We start from the raw sequence: 26,676 nt of genomic DNA on the forward strand, positions 1-26,676 counted from the left end.
GGTGAAACAGGCTGTCTTCCTACAGCCCATGAAGGAACACATTGGAGCAGATATCCACCCTGCAGCCCGAGGAGGACCCCACACTGGAGTAGTTGGATATGGCCTGAAGGAGGCTGTAGCCTGTGGAGAGCCCACGCTGGAGCAGACCCCTGGCAGGAACTGCATCCTATGGATAAGAGCCCATGCAGGAGTAGGTTTTCTGGCAAGAACTGCAACCCATAGGGGACCCATGCTGGAGCAGTCTGTTCCTGAATAACTGCGTCCCATGGGAAGGAACCATGTAGAAGCCGTTTGTGAAGGACTGCACCCTGTGGGAGGGGCCTCTTGCTTGAGCAGGGGAAGAGTGTGAGGAGGAAGGAGCAGAAGAGATGAAATGCTATGGACTGAACACAACCTCCATTCCCCATCCCTCCCCCCCCCCCCCCCAGCACCAGGGGATGGAAGGCAGAAGAATCAGGAGTGAAGTTGAGCCTGGGAAGAATGGGGGGTAGGGGGAAGGTCATTTTAGTTTTGGTTTTAGTTCTCACAATCATACTTTGTAATTAATTGGCAATAAATTAATCTTCCCCAAGTTGAGTCTGTTTTCCCCATGATGGCAATTGGTAAGCAATCTCCCTGTCCTCTATCTTGACCCTCACGCTTTTTCATTGCATTTTCTTCCACTGTCCTGCTGAGTAGGGGGAGTGAGAGAACAGCTTGATGGCACCTGGTGGCCAGACAAGGGTTAACCCGCCACAGTGGCGATAATGGATTTTACTTTATTTATACAACAATACAACACATCTTTTCATACCTAAAAACTGTCGATGATGTTGACTTTGGGCAATTATAGTTTGTTCAGCAGATGTGCCTGTTTGTTGACCACTTCCTGTGAAACCATCTGCAACTCCATCCACTTTTTGCACAGGCTTGTACCTACAAAAATATCAAATACAAAATTATCCTTTATGTTTACTTTTTCATAAGTGCAATATTACAATCTGTTCTGCCTTATTTCTCAGTCTCAAAATGCAGTTTTGCTAGTTTAGATACAAGTAAAAATTAACATCAGAATAATTGTAGTAAGGAAAGCCAGAACATTGGCAATGCAAAATTCATATAGCTGATAGCACAGCACAACTACCTATTTCTAGTGGAATTTAGTTTAAAAACTACGACCTAAAGCTCATTTATACTAAACAGAATCAAAATCTTTCCTTTTCCAAAGAACTTAAAGTCCCAGGAATCAAGTAGCTCAAAAATAAGTTTTCATCACCTTAAAAAGGGCCATACTACTCTTTGGAGACAAAGGAAATGAAATAATTTTTAAATGCAACAAACTTCTCATGAGCTCAGAAGGTCTGAGAAGACTACTCAGACTTAAACTCTTCATATGTTGACTCACAAAAGCTTTTATGAAGGATAAAAGGAACAAAAAGGCTAGTAGGAATGCTGGCTTGGATGGTCAGATTCTAAGAGCATCACACTGACAGGCTGAAGATCCAGCTTGCAATTCCGCACACATCTAAAAATTAATTCTGTCCCATTGCACTGTGCAGATTATAAAGCTTTGTACTAACTTTAGGAAGGTCAACACATTCCACTCTGGAAATTCTCCTCTCAAGAAGCAGTTGAGTCAGCTCTGAGCATGTTCTCATTTTGATCTTATTAAACAGATACTAGTAATGCTCCATGTAACTACTTAGATTTTAGCTTATGAGAAAGATCCCATAATAATCAGGCATCCAAAATTCTGGGCATTCCTGACATTTTAACTATACAATAACATAGGACATGTGATATTATGATAGCGTGCTCCCCACCCCCACCCCCCACCCCATACTTCTCATTGCCCAGAGAAGTAGTGTATGCTGCATCCCTGGAGGTGTTCAAGACCAGGTTGGATGAGGCCCTGGGCAACCTGATCTAGTGGGTGGCATCCCTGCTCATGACAGGGGGTTTGGAATTAGATGATCTTTAAGGTCCCTTCCAACCCAAAGCATTGTATGATTCTATGAAAGTGAATGAGTGCTGTGAGTATGCTTCACTGGTGGAGACCAGATAATGCTAAGCGAGGATGAAGCAAACAGCTGTTGGGGTCCATGAGTTTTCTCAAATTCAGGACCTGACCCAGCAGATAAGCCCCATTCTCTCACCAGCCGAGTAGCTTATTGGGCTGGGGCGATAGACAGACACCATGGAGCAGGGTGAACCCTCCATAGTCCCTATTAAATCGCTAAGTGAGGTCTTTATAGCTGTCACAAAAGCTGTTTGCATACAGGCCATGCACAAACAAGAGACCCATAATGTCCCACTATCTGCTACAGGAGATTTTGCAATGGTAAAGTCACTGATGAGAGAAGCCCTGGAAATTCTTAAACCATACTTAGTTGCAAAATGAGATGAGATCAAAAGAGACACAGAACATAATGCAACACAAGGTGACAATGCGCAGAATGTCCTTAAGCAACTCCCTACATGGGCAGAATTAATGCACTGCATTGTTAAACATGAAAAATGTGCTGGGAGGAAGCACCAGCTGAAAAAAAAAACAACAAACAAACAACTGAACACCTGCAGAAGAGATCATAAGGTGAGGAGACCTGTAAAAATGGGAACAGAAACTGAACTAATGGAAAATAATTCTAGAAACCTGCAAGTGCAATCTTGAGAACAGAGAACTGAGTTATGGAAAAAAGCATTAGCTCTACGCATTCCCAGAACTGCAATGCAAGGTCAGCCTACTGCCATTATCTTGAGTCTGATCAAAGCATTCCACACAGGAGATACCAGCAAAAGGAGGTATCGTATTTCAGAGAACCATAGAATCATTAAGGTTGGAAAAGACCTCCAAGATCATGTGGTCCAACCATCCCCCTACCACCAATATCACCCACTAAACCATGTGCCTAAGCACCAAGTCCAGCCTTTCCTTAAACACCCCCAGGGACAGTGACTCCACCACCTCCCTGGGCAACCCATTCCAGTACCTGACTACTCTTCCTGAGAAGAAATTTCTCCTCACTTCCAATATGAACCTCCCCTGCAGTAACTTGAGGCCATTCCTTCTTGTTCTATTGCTGATTATCTGTGAGAAGAGGCCGACTCCCAGCTCCCCACAACTTCCTTTCAGGTAGTTGTAGAGAGCAATAAGGTCTCCCCTGAGCCTCCTCTTCTCCAGTATAAACAACCCTAGCTCCCTCAGCCATGTGAGAAACGTGGTATATATGGTACAGAAGAGTGTCGAGTAGGTTGTGAACCCGTAGTACTCAGCCAATGAGGAAACAGGGGAGGTGATCAGGTGTCTGGTAATGTGGAATAAAAGGTTATGATTTGTTTACTAAAATGCGCTCCTAATTGACAGGATGCCTGCCATTGCAATCATGAATAAAAAAGCTTCACAGAAGATCCTGTCTGAAGAAAATTATTTGAGATTTTTCTCACAGCCGCTCCTCATAAGACTTGTTCTCTAGACCTTTCACCAGCTTTGTTGCCTTTCTCTGGACACTCTCCAGGGCCTCAATGTCTTTCTTGTAGTGAGGGACCCAAAACAGAACACAGTACAAAAGGTGTGGTCTCTCCAGAGCAGAGTACAGGGGGACAATCACCTCCCTAGTCCTGCTGGCTACCCTATTCCTGATACAAGCCAGGATGTCGCTGGCCTTCGTGGCACCTGGGCACACTGCCGGCTCATATTCAGGTGAGCCTCGACCAACGCCCCAGATCCTTATCCTCTGCACAGCTTTCCAGCCACTCTGCTCCAAGCCTGTAATGCTGCATGGGGTTGTTCTGACCAAAGTGCAGGACCCAGTACGTAGCCATGTTGAACTTCATCCAGTTGGCCTCTGCTCATAGACCCATCCTGTCCAGGTCCCTCTGAAGGGCCTTCCTACCGTCCAGCAGATCAACACTCCCCCCCCACCCCCCCAACTTGGTGTCGTCCGCAAACTTACCGAGGGTGCACTCAATGAGGGTGCACACATGGAAGATAAGGAGGGGATTGGTGACAGCCAGCATGGCTTCACTAAGGGCAGATTGTGCCTGACAAATCTGGTGGCCTTCTGCAACGGGGTTATAGCCCAATTTCCCCTCCCCCCCCAACTTGGTATCATCTGAAAACTTACTGAGAGCACACTCAGTTCCTTCTTCCAAACCATCAATAAAGATATTAAAGAGGATGGGCCCCAACACCGACCCCTGGGGAATACCACTCATGACCAGTCACCAGCTGGATTTCACTCCATTCACCACCACTCTCTGGGCCAGGCATCCAGCCAGTTTTTAACCCAACAAAGAGTATACCTGTACAAGCCATGGGCTTCCAGCTTCTCCAGGAGAGTATTATGGGAGACCATGTGAAAGGCTTTGATGAAGTCTAGGTAGACTACGTCAACAGCCTTTCCCTCATCCACCAAGCAAGTTACCTGGTCATAGAAGAAGATGAGGTTGGTCAGGCAGGACTTGCATTTCATGAACCCATGCTGACTGGGCCTGATCCCCCGGTTGTTTAGCACATGCTGTGTGATTGCATTCAAGATGACCTGTTCCATCACCTTTCCTGGCACTGATGTCAGGCTGACAGGCCTGTAGTTCCCCGGGTCCTCCTTACAACCCTTCTTAGAGATAGGCATCACATTAGCAAATCTACAGTCATCTGGGACCTCTCTGAATGACCATGACCACTGATAGATGATGGAAAGCAGCTCGGCAAGCATGTCCGCCAGCTCCCTCAGCACTCTCAGGTGGATTCCATCTGGCCCCATGGTCTCGTGACAGTCCAGGTGTTGCAGCAGGTGTCTAACTGTTTCCACCTGAACTGTGGTGGGTTTCTTCTGCTCCCCGTCCCTGACTTCCAGTTCAGGAAGCTGAGTACCCTTAGGATAAGTGGTCTGACTGTTAAAAACAGATGTAAAGAAGGCATTAAGAACCTCAACCTTTTCCTTATCCTCAGTAGTCATGTTCCCCCCTGCATCCAGTAAAAGATGGAGATATTCCTTGGCTCTCCTCTTACCATTAATGTATTTGTGAAAACATTTTTTGTTATCTTTTACCATAGCTACCAGGTTGAGCTTGTGCTGGGTTTTAACCTTTCTGATTTTCTCTCTGCATATGCTGGCAAGTTCCTTGTACTCCCCCTGAGATGCCTGTCCCTTCCTCCACCGGACATAAACTCTCTTTTTCTCCCAGGCACTCAGCAAATGTTCCCTGTTCAGCCACTTCAGTCTTCTTCCTCGCTGGCTCATCTTACAGCATACGGGGACAGCCTGCTCCTACGCCTTTAAGACTTCCTTCTTGAGGAGCGTCCAGCCTTCCTGAATGCCTCTGCCCTTCAGGACTGACTCCCAAGGGACCCTTCTTACCAGCGACCTGAACAATTCAAAGTCTGCCCTCCGAAAGTCCAAGGTAGCAGCTTTACTGACCCCCCGTCCTAACTTCACCAAGAACAGAGAACGTCACCATTTTGCAGTCACTCTGCCCAAGACAGCTCCTGACCACCACATCACCCACCAGTCCTTCTCTGTTCGTGAACAGCAGGTCTAGCGGGGCACTTCCTCCCCAGTAGGCTCACTAACCAGCTGAGTCAGGAAGCTATCTTCAACCCACTCCAGGAACCTCCTAGACTTCTTCCTCAGGGCTGTGTTGTATTTCCAGCATATGTCCAGGAAGTTCAAGTCCCCCACGAGTTCAAGTGCTGGCGATTGTGTGACTTCACCAGCTGCTTGTAGAATGCCTCATCCGTCTCTTCATCCTGGTTTGGCAATCTATAACATAACAGACCCCCATCAGGATGTCTGCCTTGTTGGCCATCCCCCTGATCTTTATCCATAGGGACTTGACCTTATCATTCCCAGCCCCAAGCTCAACATCAAAACACTCTCTAATATCTCACTGAAGATCTTATAGACATCTATTGCAGCACTCCAGTCATGGGAGTGGTCCCACCATGTTTCAGTGATGGAAACTAGGTTATTGTTTGCCTGCCACACAACGTCTTCCATTTCGGCTCTGCTGGCACCAGTTCCCAGAAAGGGAGATAACCCTCTTCCTCCTCCCTAGGAAGGAATTGCAGGACATGAAGCCAAAAAATTAGCCAAGTCTGGATGGCAATTGGGCCTGCCTGTCTGGAAGTTGGAGGCTTATCAATGGGTAAGTGTTGATGGCCCATACATTTTGATTCCAGCTGGTCCTAAAGGGCAATTTGTGAAGTTTTTAATTGATACAGGAGCACAAATTTCAATACTAACACAAGATGCCAAGAAGCGGGGTGTGCAATCCAGACAGCAATTATGATTACCGGTGTGAACAGAGTGGAGCAAACATTTTTTGCCAGTCTGCCAAGGTCAATTTATGGCTTCTGTGTGAGAAGTGCCTGTTGGCTACTCTCTTTGCAGTTAAAGGCCATCTTGAAAGTATTTCAGGGTTTGATGCTTTAAATGAACAAACTGATGAATGGCAGTATGTGGTCTTTTGACTCTAACCTCAGTCCCAGCCCCAGTAGAAATAGGGAGTCTACAGTGTATGTACTTCGCACAGCCCCTGCACTCCCTGATTCAAAAATTACTAATGTACCACAATATCTGATTTCTTCTGTGGCATGAAAAGGAATTTCTGAAGTCATAGCTGATCTGGAAAAATGACAAATTTTCTCTAGAACCCACTTTCTGTATAACTCATCTGTCTGGACAGTTCAGAAACTAGACAGGAGGTGGCAGTTAACAATTGATTATTGGTGCCTGAATGTTAATATGCCCCCCCCCCCCAGCTTCTGTACCAAACATTGCAAACATAACAGCTATTTTGCAGGTAGCTGCATACCTGTGGATGGTGACAGTAGATGTAAATGTTCATGCAAAAGATAGCCAGCCAGGAAGTGGAAGGGTAGATGAGCTAACGAAAATTAGAAAAATCACTCTAAATCCTGAGTGACATCAGTTGGGAGAATGATTACATCAAAACCTAGGTCATACCAGTAAGGAAACACTTTACTTCTCTGCATAGAGTAAGTGCTGGCCCATAAACAGAAGAACTTGTCAAACTACTCTTACAGAATGTCCCCGGTGCAGATTGAAATTACAAGCAGAAGATCCTGCTAAAGCACCACCTCCACATACCAATGAAGGGAAAACTTTGTGGTCTACCTGGCAAATTGATTATATTGTACCATTCCTGTGGGATATCAATACATCCTCACAGGAGCGGAAATAGTCTCCAGCTTGATTATGGCAGTTAAGTGTCAGAAGGTCGATTGCCAAAATGCACTGTTGAAGGATATAATTCCAAGATATGGAGTCCCACAAGCAATCAAAACAGACAGGAAGACTCATTTGATATCACTGGGTGATAGGGAGATCTACACACTCCCTATCACCAACAAGCCTCATGATGGGTGGAGTGAATGAATCGGACATTAAAAGAAAAAATAGCAAAAATATGTACCCATACTAGATTAAAGTATCCATATGCCCTGAACTTGGCCCTATGGGATGTCCGGAATGCACCAAGGCAACCCCTAGGGCTAACACCAGCCAAAATTCTCTTTGATAGACATTTAGCTATACCAGGAATCTTTATCCAAGCAAAGACCAGCCTGTTGGATGGAGATGAACAAGTAACTCAGTACATAATGTACTTACAAAAACAAATTGAGAGCAGTCATAAGTATGCACAATGGTATCATCCGGTACCACCCGAATTACAGGTGCATGATATACGAGGGGATGAAGTGCTGATTAAAGTGTTTTCAAGAACAACCAAGGAAGACTCCAAATGGGAAGGACTGTATATAGTATTATTGTGTTCTTATTTCGTTGTTAAATTTTAGGTAAAGAGAATTGCATACACCATTCTCACATCAAATGAGTAACGAGTAGCCAATCAACTGAGAGATAATAAAGCCTGGCCTGTGATCTGAAGAATCCTTACACTGGGAAGAAATGAACTGGGACATTTCACTATTTTTTTGCACTATCAGCCTTGATGACTACTACGGCATAGCTAAGTATAACAATGACAAAAGTTCCAGGTGATCTAGATAGTAGTCTGTACGCATCCAACAACTCTGTAGGGAGAATGGTATACTTAGATGTTGTGGTTCCGCTTGAGTGGGCAGCCGAGCTCCACCACAGCCACTCTCTCACTCCCCCTCCTCAAAGAGGAATGGGGAGAAAATATGATGAAAAGGGCTCAAAGCTTGAGATAAGGACAAGGAGATCACGCAGTAATTATTGTAACGGGCAAAACAGACTTGGCATAGGGAGACAGTAAGATTTATTGCTTATTACTAACAAGCTAGAGAAGTGAGAAACAAAGGAAAGAAACCAAAAGCACCTTCCCCCTATCCACCCTCCTCCTGAGCGGCACGGGGGAACGGGGGAATGGGGGTTATGGTCAGTCTACAGCGCTTCTTCTCTGCCACTCCTTCTCGGTCACTCTCGTCCCCTGTGCTGTGGGGTCCCACCCACAGGGTGCAATCCTTGATGAACTGATCCGGCGTGGGCTTCCCGCAGGCAGCAGCTCTTCCAGAACTGCTCCAGATATGGGTCCGTACCACGGGGTCCATCCCTCAGGAGAAAACTGCTCCAACCTGGGTCCCCCATGGGCAGCAGCTCCTGCCAGGTCACCTGCTCCTGCGTGATCTCCTCTCCACGGGCTACAAGTCCAGTCCGGAATCTGCTCCGGCAGGGGTCTTCCACAGGCGGCAGCCTCCGTCGGTGCAGGGCCACCTGCTCCACTGTGGTCTCCTCCACGGGCTGCAGCGTGGAACCCTGCTCCACCGTGGTACTCCATGGGCTGCAGGGGGACATCCTGCTTCACCATGGTCCTCACCACAGGCTGCAGGGGACTTCTGCTCCGGCGCCTGGAGCACCTCTCCCTCTCCTTCTTCACTGACCTTGGCGCCTGCAAGGCTGTTCCTCACTCCTCTCACTCTCCCAGCTGCTGTGTGGCGCAGCATTTTTTTTTTTCCCTGTCTTAAATATGCTCTCACAGAGGCACAAAACAACATCGCTTATTGGCTTGGCTCTGGTCAGCAGTGGGGCCCTTACCAAACATAGGGCAGCTTCTAGATCCTTCTCACAGAAACTACCCCTATGGCCCCCCTGCTACCAAAACCTTGCCACGTAAACCCACTACATTAGACTATACAGGGCCACAATGTGGCTGTCTGCATCCAGAAAAGAAAAAGGCAAGTTTCACCTTCTGTTGCAAGATGAATAGGAAAAAGACTTTTACTATGTCACGGGTAGGGGATGGCAACTCCCAATGTCCCAATAGTGACAAATGTTGATGAATAGTGCATTTCAGTGGCTACACTACTACCACCTTTAGGACAGCGATTAATGTGACATGAGGAAATTAGATCAATGACACTACCTACCTCTCAACCCACCACAATTTGTTTAACTCCAACCTCATCAGTAAAAGACGAATTGACCCCACAATTTTCTGAAATTGGGCCATATGTAATCAAAGACACAGGCCAACAAAAAGTGTTATTTAATCCATCTTGGATAGTTAAATGAGTAGAACCAATGATGCAAATTAATATTTCTATAATCAAGCCAATTTTTCACCATTTCTAAGTACATCTTATGCTGGGTGGCTGGCATGGTTACATGGACAGACCCTTGCCTCTCCTGGCAGACAAGGACAGATATGACTGGTATCATAGGAACAGGATTGGGAGTTTTGAATACAGTAGATACAGAAATGCTCATAAATAAACTGAGCACAACAAAAAGTGATCTAAGCAAGTTAGAGCATCCATTGTGATCTTCCCTATTAGCAGTAGGAACCAACCAGTGGTTAATATCTGTTGCCTCAGTGGGAAAGAATTAATGAAAGAGACCATGATTTTATTTTGGATATGCTTGGTACAACTCAGACCAATGTGTCACTAGCTCTAAGTTGTATCCAAGGTCAGCTATGGATGCAGACTGCCATAGCAGTAATTATAAAGGAAGGTGAGGGAGGCACTTTACCCATGGAAGTTCAAAAAGTAATTTGGGATAATACAACCACATTTGAGAAAGAATTCCAGTCCTGGTGGTATTTAGTCAATTTCACTTATGACCCTATCAACAATAAGGCTATGGCTTTTGTCTTAACAATATGCAATGCATCAGAATATACTATATATCCAATTGTTGCATTGGGCTTATATCATAATGGGACTATACCCATTAGAACATAGAGTATGAGCTTAACGAAATGGGAACAGATGACAAACTGTTGATGTAGATGCATGCGTTGTGCAGGAACAAGAATTTATTTGTGGGAACAACACCATCAAAGCCCAGGACATCTGTCTAGACACAGAACAAAATGTTTGTCACTTTGAAATACACCTTAATGAGACTCCTGGAACTGTGCTTATATATATTGGCAAGGGGTGTGTTTGTATGAGAACCCTCTGTGAATTTATATTCGTAGGGAGTATTGCTGTAAATACAAGTAATCATCCAAATATCTGTATTTGCAATTTTTACTATGATTATGGGATGTGACTGTAATTACTCAGCTCCTGTTACATCTCATCAATTGTTAAAATCAAATTACAAATTATATCAGAGTCTATTGCCTATTCCTATTGGAATGAACCTCACATTAGTGAAGAAGCTACTGCAACATGATGCTTTGCACAAACCATATATGAAGTAATGGACAGAAAACCTTTATTACCATCCATCATGATGGTTGGTAAATTCAGGCTCTGCATCACCTGAACCTGGTACGTAGAGCTGATTGAGTAACAGTGAGCAGCATTGTGGGGGGGGCTGGGTGACACTGATGGGGAAGAGGGGATGTGTTGACCAAGGATGGCACCAGATCAGAGCCTACCCCATAACAGAAGCCACCCTAGCTTGGGAAATAACAGAAGACATCCTGTCCTGAGAGATAACAGAAGCCATCCCACCCTGCAATAAAGAACTGCCATTCTGAAGAAACATAATGTATATGTGTTGAGAACTGATTGGACTATAGCAGATGAAATAAAGATTGTATGCGTATAAGAAAACGGGAAATTTTGAGTGGGTTCCCTCCTCTGAGGCACCCAGCTCGAGTTGATATATGGTTACCATTAAATTCTTTCTGTTTTAATTAAGAGTCGACTCTTTGAGTGAATTCCGGATACCTGGGGAGACCCATTTTACTAGGGGAAACAACGTGATCCACTAACAATTCAAATATTTACTGAGTCTCGATTTTTTGTATTATCTCAAAAATCCAATTCATGCACTTATATAATTTATTGGTACTCTATTTTCATTAAAAATAAAGCCTTATAATCTTTTGGCTTGCTGATAAACGAACTCTAAGTGTTTTAGAAAAAGAAACCAAACTAAGCTCTAAAAATTTCAGGGAACTACAGGCCAGTCAGCCTCACCTCAATCCCTTGGAAAATGATGGTGCAGCTAATCCTGGAAACCACTTCCAGTCACATGGATGAGAAAATCATCAGTAGTCAGCATGGATTCACCAAGGGAAAGTCATGTTTAACCAACTTGATAAGTTTCTATAATGAAATGAGTGGCCTGGTAGACAGGGAGAAAGCAGTGGACATTGTCTTAACTGAATTTAGGAAGGGTTTCTAACAGAAAGGGATTCTATAGATACATTGCTCAGAAAAGAAAGGCCAAGGAGAGTGTACCCCCCTCTGATGGATGAGAAGGGTGAACTGATAACGACAGACATGGAGAAGGCTGAGGTACTCAACAACTTCTTTGCCTCAGCCTTCACTGCCAGTCAGGCTTCCCAAGGTTTTCTTTTCCCTGAACCTGTAGATGGAGGCTGGAGGAGCAATGTCCCACCCACTGTAAGTAAAGAGCAGGTTCGAGACCATCTGATGAAACTAAACTAGTACAAGTCTATGGGACCTGATGACATGCATCCCAGAGTCCTGAGGGAACTGTCTGATGTAGTTGCCAAGCCTTTCTCCATCATATTTGATGGCTGGCAGTCAGGCAAAGTCCCTGGTGACTGGAAAAAGGGAAACATAACTCCCATTTTTAAATAGGGTAGAAAGGAGACCTGGGGAACTACAGACCCGTGAGCCTCACCTCTGTGCCTTGCAAGATCATGGAAAAGATCCTCCTCAAAGCAATGCCAAGGCACATGCAAGACAAAGAGCTGATCCAAGACAGACAGCATGGCTTCATCAAGGGTAAATCGTGCCTGACCAATCTGGTGGCTTTCTATGATGGAGTGACTACATCAGTTGACAAAGGAAGACCAACTGATGTCATCTACCTGGACTTTTGTAAGGCCTTTGACAGGGTCCCACATGACATCCTGGTCTCCAAATTGGAGAGAGAAAGGTGGATCATTCAATGGATAAGGAATTCGCTTGAAGGTCACAACCAGAGAGTGGGGATCAACGGCTCTATGTCCAAGTGGAGGCCAGTGACGAGTGGTGTCCCTCAGAGGTCTTTCCTGGGACCCCTGGTACTGTTTAATATCTTCATTAATGACATAGACAGTGGGATCGAGTGCACCCTCAGCAAATTTGTAGATGACACCAAGCTGAGTGGTGCAGTCAATACAACAGAAGGAAGGGATGACATCCAAAGGTACCTGGACAGGCTTGAGAAGTTGGCCCACAGGAACCTAATGAGGTGGTCAATAAGTCTAAGTGCAAGGTGCTACATCTGGGCCAGGGCAGTCCCGGACATGAGTACAGACTGGGTGAAGAACTCATTGAGAGCAGCCCTGCAGAGAAGGACTTGAGGGGTTCTGGTGGATGAAAAGCTCGACATGAGTCGGCAGAGAAGGCCAACTGCATCTTGGGCTGCATCAACAGGGGAGTGGCCAGCAGGTCGAGGGAGGGGATTGTCCCCCTCTTCTCTGCCCTTGTGAGGCCCCTCTTGGAGTACTGCATCCAGGTCTGGAGTCCCCAGCACAAGAAGGATGTGGAGCTGTTAGAGCAGGTCCAGAGGAGGGCCACAAAGATGATCAAGAAGCTGGAGCACCTCTCCCACGAAGATAGGCTGAGAGAACTGGGGCTGTTCAGCCTACAGAAGACAAGGCTCTGGGGTGACCTCATTGCATTCCTTTCAGTACTTAAAGGGGTCTTATAAAAAAGATGGAGAGAAACTCTTTGCTCAATCAGATATTGAAAGGACTAAGGGGAATGGTTTTAAACTAAAAGAAGAGAGATTTAGATGAAAGGTTAGGAGGAAATTCTTCACTCAGAGGGTGGTGAGGCACTGGAACAGGTTGCCCAGAGAGGCTGTGGATGCCCCATCCCTGGAGGTGTTCAAGACCACATTAGATGAGTCCCTGGGCAACCTGATCTAGTGGGTGGCATCCCTGCCTATGGCACAGGGGTTGGAACTAGATGATCTTTGAGGTACCTTCCAACCCAAGCCATTCTATGATTCTTTGATTCTATGTCTTTAGGAAGAGCTTTGACACTGTCTCCCATGAGATCCTCACAGAGAAGCTGCTGATGTACGGGCTGGATGGGCAGACAGAGAGGGGAATTAAAAGCTGGTTGAACGACTGGGCCCAGAGGGGCACAAAGTCTAGTTGGAGGCCAGTCACTAGCAGTATACCCTAGGGGTCAACACTGGGTCCAGTCCCCACTTCTTCCCCATTTTCCCAGGCTGATCTTCATACCTTCATTCCAGACTCCTCTTTTCCCCATTGTTATTACTGCAGGTTACACATAGTCCCTTCAATAAGGCAATGAGCAGTGTAAGGAGGCAGGCAGGGAGCTGTCATGATCAGTACATAACAGTATCTCTCTTCTGCTCCTTCCTTCTCACACTTTTCCTGTGCTCCAGATTGGATTCTCCATGGGCTGCAGTTCCTTCATGGAAGAACAAACTGCTCCAGTGTGGTCTCTTCCACAGGCTGCTCTGTGAATACCTGCTCTGGTGCTATGGAGTACCTCCTTCTCCTTTTTCTCTGACCTTGGTGTTTGTACTGCTTTCTCACCACCACCACCCCCTCCCAGCCTGTGTGTTATATTTTTGCCCTGTCTTAAAAATGTTTACACAGAAGTACCACCAAATTTGCTGACTGGCTCAGCTTTGGCCTGCAATGGGTCTGTCAGTGAGCCAGATGAAACTAGCTGAGTGTGGCACAGAGAAGCCCATTAACCACTAGCAAATCCTTACCCCACATACCCAATAACATGAATGTGACATATGTAGGAAAGTTGCATGACCTTCAAATCAAGAAAGAATGAAGAAAAGTGAGCTGTAGCATAAATTCAGTCTACACCATTTGTCAAGAAGTAAAGAACTAGAGGTGCCTATCCAATGAGATGGAATTGATGGAAGGGGGTTGAAATTGATACAACTGAACAGAAAAAGCTGACATAACTGACAGCTGATTCAAAAGGACAGAAGATAAATACATTTTTCCAAGAATTTTCCAGAAGGGAAAAGGGAACATTTGTGATTCTTAGATTCTCTTCACTCTGAATGTCTTCTTATAAGAGAATTATTGCACAGATGTTAAAATGACTTTTTTTAGTTCTTAAATAAGATTAGAAACATTAGTAAAAACAGAAAATGAAGATTAATACTATAATTTGCTTTGTTAGGACTAAGTCCTTTAACTCACATTAAAACATGCTAGAGTTCTGAATAATGAAAGATAAATTTTATATAAGTTACAGATATACATCAAACTTCTCAAATATATAGAATCATAGAATCACAGAATATCCCGAGTTAGAAGGGACCCATAAGGATCATCAAGTCCAATGCTTGGCACCACACAGGTCTGCCCAAAAGTTTAGACCATGTGACTAAGTGCACAGTCCAAACACTTCTTAAAATCTGACAGGCTTGGTGCAATGACTACTTCCCTGGGGAGCCTGTTCCAGTGTACAACCACCCTCTCGGTGAAGAACCTCTTCCTGACGTCCAGCCTAAACTTCCCCTGCCTCAGCTCAACACCATTCCCACAGGTCCTATCACTGGTGATTAAGGAGAACAGGTCACCTGCGTCTCCACTCCCCCTCGCGAGGAAGTTGTAGACTGCGATGAGGTCCCCCCTCAGCCTCCTCTTCTCCAGGCTGAACAGGCCAAGTGACCTCAGCCGTTCCTCATATGTCTTCCCCTGTAGTCCCTTCACCATCTTTGTCGCCCTCCTCTGGACACTCTCCAGCAGTTTAACGTCCTTTTTGTACTGTGGTGCCCATAACTCCACACAGTATTCAAGGTGAGGCCACACCAGTGCAGAGTAGAGGGGGACAATCACTTCCCTTGACCGACTAGCGATGCCACGCTTGATGCATCCCAGGATATGGTTGTCCTTCCTGGCTGCTAGGGCACACTACTGGCTCATTTTCAACTTGCTGTCAACCACAACCCCCAGATCCCTCTCTGTGGGGCTGCTCTCCAGTGTCTCGTCGTCCAATCTGTACGTATAGCCAGGGTTGCCCTATCCCAGGTACAGGACTCGGCACTTGCCTTTGTTAAACTTCATGAGGTTGGTGATCGCCCAGCTCTCCAATCTGTCCAGATCTCTCTGCAAGGCCTTTCCACCCTCAACAGAGTCCACAACTCCTCAAGATTTGGTGTCATCGGCAAATTTGCTCAAAACACCTTCTAGTCCTACATCCAAATCATTTATAAAAACATTGAAGAGGACTGGCCCTAAAATGGAGCCTTGAGGGTCCCCACTAGTGACCATCCGCCAGCCTGATGTGGCCCCATTAACCACAACCCTTTGAGCCCTGCCCATCAGCTAATTGCTCACCCATCGTATGATGTTTTTGTCTAGCTGTATGCTGGACATTTTGTCCAGTAGGATTCTATGGGAAACCATGTCAAAAGCCTTGCTGAAGTCCAAAAAGATCAGCTGGTTTCCCTTGGTCAACTAGATAGGTGATCTTATCATAAAAGGAAATCAAATTTGTTAAACAGGACCTACCCCTCGTGAACCCATTCTGGCTGTGACCTATGACTGCGCTGTCCCCCAGGTGTGCTTCAGTAACTCCCAGGATAATCTTCTCCATAATTTTACCAGGCACTGACGTGAGACTGACAGGCCTGTAGTTACCAGGGTCTTCTTTCTTGCCCTTCTTGAAAATTGGCACAACATTTGCCAGCTTCCAGTCTACTGGGACCTCTCCAGATTCCCAAGATCGTTGAAAAATAATTGAGAGAGGTCCTGCGATGACATCAGCCAGCTCTTTAAGCACCCTGGGATGGACCCATGGACTTGTATGGATCCAGGTGGAGCGGCAAATCCCGCACACATTCAGGGTCAGTTGGGAGTTTGTCATTCCCACCGTCATGGTCCTCTTGCTCAGGGCACCCAGGGTCCTGAAGCTTATCATCAACATCGAAGACAGGTGAAGAAGGCATTAAACGTCTCTGCTTTGCTGATGTCATTGTCTGTGATGATACCTTCCCCGTCAAGTAGCGGACTGATGTTTACTTGGTTCTCCTTTTTCTGTTAACATATCTAAAAAAACTTTTTTTATTGTCTCTCAATGACATGGACAGCTTCAACTCTAGTTGGGCTTTGGCCACAGGAATTTTCTCCCTACAAACACAAACAGCATCCCTGTATTCCTTCTTTGTTGCCTGACCCTCCTTCCAACAGCCGTACACTTTCTTTTTCCGTCTAAGCTCCAGTAGAATATCCCTGGTTAGCCAGGCCAGCCTTCTTCCCCGCTTGCCTGCCTTCCGATATTTTGGAATCACCTGATCTTGTGCTTTTAGGAGGCAGTGCTTAAAGATTGACCAGCACTGATTGATGCCAATGCCTTCAAAAGCAGCTTCCCAGGGGACCTTGCTGGCTAGTTCCCTGAGCAGCCTGAAGTCTGCTTTCCCCATATCCAGGGCTGAAGTTTTGGTGGCAGTTTTCCTTCTGTCACCATAAATTCTAATTCAAATAATAAATAAATAAATTCAAATATATACTAAGCATGTTTCATAACTGTAGCAAAGTCTTAGTTCAGAAATGCAGTTGTTGTTGTGCAGCTTAAGGAATCATGGTTTGCTATTTTTGCTTTTATTGTTTAGATGTGGCTCTTTTTCCCCCCTTCTCCAAACCCTAGCTTCTGAGGTCTAGTAAATACATGAGAATCTTGATTTTCATTAACATAAATAACAAAATACTTGGATGTTTCCAAAATGTTCAGAAGAACTGCATGTGCTCTGTCATGTCTGCTGGTATCAGACTCCAGTAATATCAATTGCAGAACTGCCGCCAAACCTTTATTTTTCACAGAAGTTAAGCAGTTCATCTTTGCCACATAGATAAGGACAGGTAAGTCTTGAAGAACTAGAAATATGAAAAAAATACTTTCATTTATTTAACACCTTACCTATGTTTCTGCTGCATGGGTTGTTGTCTCATAGCCATATATTGCATATCCTCTTGTAACCGATTAAGGGGAGAATCTGGTTTGACACGGATCCCATAATAATGATATTTGGAATTTCCCCTTTATGAAAGAACAAAAATAGCATTTTTATGCATATACAACATACTTTACAATTTGCCTTGACTGGAAAACAGTACATACAAGTTAGGTTTGACTTTCCTCTCACACTAGTATAAAACTTGTATAACTACACCAGCTTCTGGAAATCATTTCACTTTAACTATATTTTCCAGCATTTGACCATTGCATTTCATTTAAATAGAATAAAGAAAATAAACCATATAAATAACTTATGCAGTCACGGGGAATAAAACAATTCCATAAATGGGGTATGCTTCTGAGTGAGTGAGGGTGTATGTATATTTCACTAGTCAACTTCAAACCTGATCATCTGGAAAGCGTGAATAGAATTGGGCTATCTATATTCATACTTATGTGAGCGCTGTTGGTGTCTCTGTGGATACTAGTAGAGACATTACTCTGTTAGCTTGTGTGGTTGACTGTGATGGTGTCATGTTTGCATTTGCATCTTTGGAACACATTCAGTCTCATGACTATCTGGACATCCAAATGGGAACAGCAGAATCTGCATCCATTGGACTGAGATAGGAGATATCTCCTGCGTCTTAAGAGTACACAGGATTTGGCAATACCAGACTGGGAAGCAGTAATCCCTTAGGTCCTGAAGTCCACTGAATTTGGCAACTCCTTTAACATAAGGTTTTAAATATTTTCTGTTTGCTTGTTTATTTTTTTAACATACAAGCTTCACGTTCACAATTATTATTGATATTTTCTATTTTACTTTAAGATTTCATTAATGCAAACCTGGTTCCCAGTCTTCTGGTCCGTAATCCCATGAAGATTGACCGTATGAGTTTCCCAAAGGAAGCAGCATTGACTGGATCTAACTTGTGCTCCTGACAATGACGTAAGTAATGATTGTAAAGGGTACTTCTGGGGAGGCTCACTCCTTCTGCAGTTTCATAGTTGTCTAAAAGCCATTGGAGCTATATCAAATATGAAAGATTGAACATATGTAAATTCAGTGTTACTCTACTAAAATAATCTTAACTGTACAAAACAAGCCTTAGATATTTTTAAGATCACTCCAAAGGCATATTAAAGTCACTTTGTTCTTCAAGCTATTATAATCTCTTTAAATACTAGATATGCAACGATGCCTTAGTATCTTTTAGAATTACAAGGAAATAAAACTCACTCCACTTGTGACCTCAGATAGCTTCACTTCTAAAAATATTTCAGATTTAGTACCATACATTAACATTTTATAAAGTTATTTATGCTTTGATGACAAATTGTTCTCGCTCCAAGGAAATAAAATAATCAATGTAATTTGTATAAATTGCAGAAAACAAACTACTTGGATTAAACAGAGTAACAATACTTTTGTAATTTTGGAATTTTATACTGCTTCTCTTCACCTGAAATTAACAAAAGACAAAAAAATAGTTTATTCTTTGTATTTGGAAGAAAATAAACCCTATTCATTTAAATGAAGTACTATTAAATATAAGGTAAAAGCAATCTAGATAACGCTAAAAGCAACTGGTACATCTGTAAAATATTATGGGCCCGGTTCCCTTCTGTTGTAAGCTGTTTGGCTTTGACTTTGAAGAGGAACAGAATGAGTTGTGTTCTTTTTTCCTCCATGTAATTAGTATCTAATAGTAAAACAGTATCTAATACATCATTGTAACTTATACATAGTATACATTCAAAAATATAGAACAAATAGTAACTAACATACACACAAAACCCAAATAAAACAGTCACTTTAATGACATTGAAAGGTAGAGGAGGATGACAGAATAAAATGGAAATATTTTTAGAGTGTTCATATGTAAATTCTGTGGTTTCAGTTTTTTGCGATGCTAAAATTTTACATAGTGTACAACCCCCTCCCCCATGGTTTCATATCCTTGGAATTTCCCTTCAATTTCAGCTTGAATAACTCCTAAATTTTGTTTTCTCCTTGCATTTACTTTGCGTATTTTCTTAATTATGTGTCCTGGTTTCAGTTAGAACAGAGTTAATTTTCTTCCTAGAAGAAAACAAATCAGCATGATCATCCAAATTTTACAGGTTCAGAAATCTTACTAAAATTCTGGGCTTAGTTTGAGCATCCAAGCCATGGATTTGTTTTTGGCATTTGGAACAAAATTTTATTCATTTCAATTCAGTCCACCAAAGCAATTAATATGACAAAAATATAAGTGTATGAACTACAGTAAAAGATATAGAAGGTTAATGAGACATTCAGTATGTTACTCTGCAGGGTTATTTACTAATAGAGCACTGAAAAAATTCTGTTCCACTGATCTTTGGTATAATTTGTAATTTAAAGAACACAAATATCAATATTTTAATGTCCATTACTCATGAATGTACTGGGTCTGGCTGGAATGTTAACTTTCCCAGCAGCAGCCCATACAGTGCTGTGCTCTGCACTTGTAGCTGGAACAGCAGTGGTATCACACCAGTGTTGTATCTGCTGCTGAGCAGTGCTGGCACAGCATCGGGACTCTCTCTAACCCTCCTAGGGGGTGGGCAAAAAGTGAGGAGAGAAACATCACCAGGGCAGCTGACCTAAACCAATCAAAGGGATATTCCATACCATATGATGTCACACTCAGCAATAAAAGGTGGAAACAGGAAGAAGAGGGGAGGGGTGGGCTCTCATTGTGAAAACGTCGGTCCTCCTCCCGAACACCGGCTACGTGCGTTGAGGCCCTGCTTCAAGGACGTGGTCAAGCATCGCTCATTTGTGGGAAGTAGAGAGTAATTTCTTTCCTCTGCACTTCCACATAGACTTTATTTTTTTTGTTTGTTTGTTTTCCTCCCTTTTTTTCCTTTCCCCCTCCCTTTTCCCCTTTCCCTTTTTTTTCCCTTTAGTTAAATTGTTTAGTTCATAATAATCTTTCTATTATTATTATTATTATTATTATTATTATTTCCCTTTAATTAAATTATCCTTATCTCAACCTGTGAGCTGTTCTTTGCTTTACTTCTTCCCCTCCTCATCTAAGGAGGGGAGGTGAGAGAGTGGTTGTGGTGTTTAGCTGCCTAGCACGGTAAAACCACCACAGTCCTTTTTGGCGCCCAACGAGGAGCACGAAGGGTTGAGATAACAATAGAATTGATTAAAACGCTTATAACTAACACACTTACTTGCTAGTCACCATGTTCAGTGTCCTGTTAAAAATGGCTTGTTTGATCATATGTCATGCAATCCGTGTCATGGTCTCCTTTCTCCTCTATATCAGATCCGAGAATGTGCTACAATCTGTGTTCGTTTTTTTGAATTCGCTGTGCTGCCAACCACTGGCCTTGAGTTTAATCTGGCATTCAGGCTGTGCACTGTTATCATTTCGGTCTCATGGAAACTATCTTTTAGAGAATATTCAGAACTACACTGCCTTCCTATCCTCATCTGGATACCAGTTTATTAATAATATCAGGAATGGCACCTCCTCCTTCTTTCACAGTGGGCTAATTACAACAGTTTGGGAGTATTTTGAACATCCATGTGTAACCCATGTATTGCTATTTCTAATTCTGAATAACGGGTTTCCTCTTCTCTCTAAGATTAATCAATTGTTTAGAAAGCTTACCTGCGAATCTATCTCGAAACAGTCTTGTGGCAAGGTGTGTGGGATGATGTTGGCAGGTACCTGTCACAGGTGTCTCCTCCAACAGTTTTGAACTTCACCCCTGAGCAAGTGAAAAATACTAAAAACCTGACGGAATGCTTGCAAGTCATATGCCCTGATCCTGATAATGCGACAGCTTGCAGCATTGTGCTGGGTCCTGGCTTACGCCTATCAGGCAGTAATTAACACTACCCAGCACCCTCCATGGGAGGAGAAGGTCTCTGAATCTGATGACCAGATAACACACACTGTGGCTAACCCAGAGGACCAACCATCTATGGTATAAGTTGCCCCCATAGTCAAGACAAAACAATGGAAGCGGAGGTCAGCTCGTTTAGTAAGGGAAGAAGCTCCTCCTAAGAAGGAGGGAGAAGGGGAAAAGGCAGGCACCTCTAAAGCAGAGCCATCACAAAAACAGCAGGAAGAAGAGATGGAAATCATAAATGAATCAGAAACCACCCAATCCCTATCCCTGAGTGAGTTGCGAGAAATACGAAAGGATTTCAGTTGACACCCAGGTGAGCACATCCTCACCTGGCTGCTTCGAAGCTGGGACACTGGGGCCAGTAGCCAGGAACTAGAAGGCAAGGAAGCCAAGCAGCTGGGATCCCTCTCTAGAGAAAGGGTCATTGACAGAGTAATTGGGAGAGAGGCACAGGTTCTCAGCCTCTGGAGGCGACTCCTGGCAGGTGTGAAAGAAAGGTATCCCCACAAGGAAGATATTCTATATCAAATAGGCAATTGGACCGCCATGGAGAAAGGTCTCCAGCACCTGTGGGAATTAGCTGTGCTGGAGATGGTTTATAGTGATTTGGACAATGCCCAGACACCTACAGATCCCGATGAAGTCCAGTGGAAAACATCCATGTGGCATAGGTTTGTGCAGGGTGCACCATCATCACATGCTAGTACGCTGGCAGCAATTAATTGGGATGATTGGGTGGGACCAGCTCTGTCCTGACAGCTTCAAAAATATGAAGACAATCTCTCTGTTCCACTACGGGCCTGCATCTTGTCTATGGAGAAACTGTCCCAAAGGCTCCACCACCTCATAGAACAATCATCTCCCTCCTCGCCCAGATGGAGTAACATTTCAGTCATTAAGAATCGGTATTTTCCTGCTCAAGGAAGAGTACCAGGGACACACACCATGTGGCACCTTGTGGTCTTATCTGCGTGACCACAGGAAAGATATGAGGAAGTGGGATGGTGAACCTACCTCAATCCTAGCAGCTGGAGTACATGAACTGCAAGGAAACACAGCAGCAAAAAGGGGGTCTCCTAGGAAAAATGCTGCTCTGTCTTCTGTTGGGCAGTTCCCCAGAGGCAGTAGAAGAGCTGATGTTATTCTTGACCCTGATGAAGGGACCTCTGCTTTGCATCTGCAAGAATTAAGTGGCAGACACTCCAATCAGGACTAGAGGGGCCCTGCCTCTGGCCAGGTAGAGGAGAGGGATGACCGGATTTATTGGACTGTGTGGATCCGATGGCCTGGCACATCAGAACCACAAGAATACAAAGCTCTAGTGGACACTGGAGCACAAAGTACCTTAATGCCATCAGGCTACCAAGGGACAGAACTCACCTGTATCTCTGGAGTGACAGGGGGATCCCAACAACTATCTGTACTGGAAGCTGAAGTGAGTCTAACTGGGAATGAGTGGCAAAAGCATCCCATTGTGAACTGGCCCAGAGGCTCCATGCATCCTTGGCATAGACTATCTCAAGAGAGGGTACTTCAAGGATCCAAAAGGATACCGGTGGGCTTTTGGCATAGCTGCTTTGAGCACAGAGAAGATTAGGCAGCTGTCTACCCTGCCTGGCCTTTCAGAAGACCCTTCTGTTGTAGGATTGCTGAAGGTTGAAGAACAGCAGGTACCAATTGCTACCACAAGTGTGCACCGGCGGCAATATTGCACCAACCGAGACTCCCTGATTCCCATCCATGAGTTGGTTCACTGTCTGGAGAGTCAAGGAAGACTCGCAGGAGTCCCTGTTCCCCACAATGAAATATGTTTCTACTGACTCTCCTTTAATTCAGAACTACTAAGATTTAGATTACAATGAATATATTGGATGTACAGTTCTGTTTTAGTCAGTTGTGGGCAATTTACCAAGCACAATAAATAAAACATGCAACATTTTTTTACTGTAGACCTTTGAAAGCCCATCTTTATATTTACTTTCTTACAGAAAAGATCACCAGCACTCTCATGGTTAGGTTTCTACACAAGAGCTCTATGCAAAGATGCAGGAGAAGCAAGATTCAATTACCCAGACATTTGTTGGGAAAACAACACAGTGGTGCCCACATTGTCCATCAGGTTCCTGGAGTGCACTGAAGGCTGCTTCCTGCTACAGCCATGCTGACAGGTAACAGCACATCGCTAGATTACTGATCGTAAACTAAGAAGACTTACTTGCAAACATAACTGCCAATGGTAGTCTCAGATACAGAGATCATAATATTGTGAAGTTTAAGATCTAGCTGAGCACACTGAAGACCAGTAATAGGACAAGGACCCTGGATTTTGGAAGAGCCAGATTCAATATGCTCAGAGTCCATCTGTGAGGGATTCCATGGGAAGCGTCTATGGAGAGCAAAGGAGCTTGCAAGTGCTGGGAGTTATTCAAGAACAACCTCTAGTAAGCACAAGAACAGTCCATTCCCTACAATGGGAAAGGAGGAAGGCAGAGACCACAAGAGACCACCCTGGCTTAACAATGAGTTTTTGAATGTGCTTAAAAGTAAAAAAGAAGCATACTGGCTATGGAAATCCTGTCAAATACCCATTGAGGATTACAAGAACCTTGCTAGGGCATGCAGAGAGGAGGCAGTCAGGAAGGTTAAGGCTCAGCTCGAACTGAACTTGGCTAAAGATGTCAAGAACAGCAAGAAAAGGTTCTTCAGATACATGAGCATTAAGCAGAAGTACAGGGAAGACATAGGTCCATTGCTAAACAGGGCAGGGAAATTAGTTACTAATAATGCTGACAAGGCAGAGGTTCTCAATACATTCTCTACCTCTGTCTTTACTGGTGTAGCTGAACCCCGGATCACAGGATCAAGTCGCTATACCACCACATGTTTTGGCCCACCAGTAGTAGATGAAAGGCTGATCTGTAGCCTCTTGCAAGGGCTCAACCCACAGAAATTTAGGGGTCCAGAGAGAATTCACTCCAGGATGTTAAGAGAAGTAGCTGACTGTTGCAAGGCCACTGTCTAGAGAGATGAGGGTATATCCCTGATGACTGGAAGAGAGCAAGTGTCACACCCCTTGACAAGAAGGGCCCAAAAAGAGACCCAAGGAAACTAGACACACATTAGTCTTACTTCAGTCCCTGGTAAAATAATGGAATGAATCCTTCTAGAAACTGTTATAAACGAAATGAAGCAGGTGACTGGGGAAAAAACAACATGGATTTAACAAAGGCAAATAATGCCTGACTAAACTGATACCCTTCTACAACAAAGTAACACTTTCTGTTGATATGAGGAGAGCAATGGATTTTGTTTACCTGGACTTCGGCAAAGTGTTTGATACTGTTTTCCCATAGCCTCCTCTTAGACAAATTGGGAAGATGGGAAGGAAATCGGCTAACAGGCCACACTCAGAGGGTAGTGATCATTGTGTTTTAATCAGGCTGGCAGCCTGTCACAAGTGGGGTCCCCCAAAGATTGATATAGGGCCCCACACTGTTTAATATCTTATAAGTGATCTGGATTATGATGTTGAAAGCGCCTTCACCAAGTTTGCTGATGACACTAAACTGGGTGGTGAGGTAGACATGTCAGAAGGGAGAGCCATCTTCTAGAGAGACCTGGACAGGCTGGAAGAATGGACAAGCAAAAACATAACCAAATGGGATGACATAACCAAAGAGCCCAGTACAGGATAGGATCTGTGTGGCTGGAGAGTAGCCTTGCTGAAAGGGACCCGAGGGTTCTGATGGACAACAAGCCAAACGTGAAGCAGCAGTTCACCACTGCAACAACAAAAGTAAATCCTGGGCTGCATCCGCAGGGACATTACTAGCATAGATGGAGATGTGATCATGCCTTTCTACTCAGCACTTGTCAGGCCTCGCTCAAAGTACTGCGTCCACTTCTGGTCTCCATAATTCAAAAAAGATGTCGACAGACTAGAGAAGGTCCAAAGAAGGGCCATGAAGGTGACCAAAGGGTTGGAGAACCTGCCCTATGAGGAAAGACTGAAGGAGTTGGGTCTTTTAACCCTGGAGAAGAAAAGGCTCAGGGGGAACTAATCACAGGTTTCCAGTATTTAAAGGGCAGATACAAAGAAGATGGAGGCTCTCTCTTTACAAAGAGCCATATGGAGAGGACAAGGAGCAATGGGTACACACTGCATCAAGAGAGGTTTCATCTTGATATAAGAATGATATCTTTGAGACTTTATCATAGAAGGCCACCAGATTGTGCCTGACCAATTTGCCCTTGTTGAATTCTAACATTGGCACATCCAGACTTTGATTTCTTACTTGTTGCTTTATAATAATATTGGAATGGTATGAAATATTTTACACAGGATGAGTAAATTGACTTCAACTTCAGCAATTATAAAGCATTGTTTTAACTAATTTGTAATCTAATCTCATGCAGAAAGAAATAAGTAAAGGAAATAAAATAGAGGCAGAATCAAAAAAAAAAAAAAAAAAGCATTAAAATAAACAGGCATTAACTTAGGCAACAAAACTCCAGAGAGTCTAAGAGAGGTACAGTACAAAAAGCTAAAGCTTTGAACCAATATTTTCTAGCACTAAAGATTTTGTCACAGGTTAACATACCATGTGTAGCGTGAAAGGCAATACTAATTAATTATGAAAAAAATCTACTCTAATACATAAAAAACACTTTTAAAATAAATATCAAATTATAGCCATGTAAAACAAAATGAAGAGCAAGTTGAAGAAAAGACTAAAACCATACAGAGGTCTTTTTTTTCACAGAATCAACAATAGATCCCTCTTTGTCTTTCAGTAGTTTTGAAAATACCTCAAAACAGTTAAGGAAGAAGCATCAGGATAAACCTACCATTAGAAACACATGCAAATCTCATTATTAGGAAGATATTTTAACCAGTGCATGACAGAGTAAATAGGAGGATACAGCTTTCTTACGTAGACAAACTTGTCTTTTAATTTTTATCATTTTCAGTGTCAAGATTCTGGACTTCCTTGTCATATACAAGAAAAACTTATCAATTCTTTATATATCTAAGACAATTTTTTTGCAAAATGCCAGACATCTATCACCCATTTATGATATTAAATTAATCTTAGCATATTTCTAGGTTGTCTTAACATTGAAACAATTATTTTTTAAACATCTAAGATTATCTAAAAAGTCCTTCACATTGTACAGAATTTAATTTCCCTCACCCAATTTTAGAATTTTCTAAGAAAATTAATTTCTCTTCCAAGAAATGTCATTGACTCCTGCTGCCTTTTTCTACTATGATGGGAAAGTTTGGCAGAACAATTTTGTTTTTCACCTCCAGATTATCGCATTCTTAGAAAAGGATGGGGGGGAGGGGTGTCAACAAATCAAAACAAGTGTATATTTTCATTTTTGAATGATAGTCTCTACCTAATACGCTCATATATTCATGTCTCAATATTTGCATTTCTGTAGTAAAGGTAAACATATAT

At 43.5% G+C, this 26,676-nt stretch overlaps 1 protein-coding gene across 2 annotated transcripts in view; it reads right to left on the reverse strand.

Moving 5' to 3' along the window:
• Nucleotides 1–26,676, reverse strand: part of LOC309889563 (transcription factor RFX3-like) — a gene marked incomplete at both ends in the record, with an annotated part of 145,340 nt that overhangs the window by 46,851 nt on the left and 71,813 nt on the right. For both annotated transcript variants that reach the window (XM_082782427.1, XM_082782426.1), the window contains 3 exons: nt 794–915; nt 17,273–17,392; nt 18,161–18,342. In XM_082782427.1, the coding sequence (XP_082638553.1) occupies nt 794–915; nt 17,273–17,392; nt 18,161–18,342 (424 nt within the window). The remainder of the gene's footprint in view (nt 1–793; nt 916–17,272; nt 17,393–18,160; nt 18,343–26,676) is intronic.

This window comes from Aythya marila, assembly GCF_965140915.1.
Source record: "Aythya marila genome assembly, chromosome: W".
In the NCBI taxonomy this organism is placed as follows: Eukaryota; Metazoa; Chordata; class Aves; order Anseriformes; family Anatidae; genus Aythya; species Aythya marila.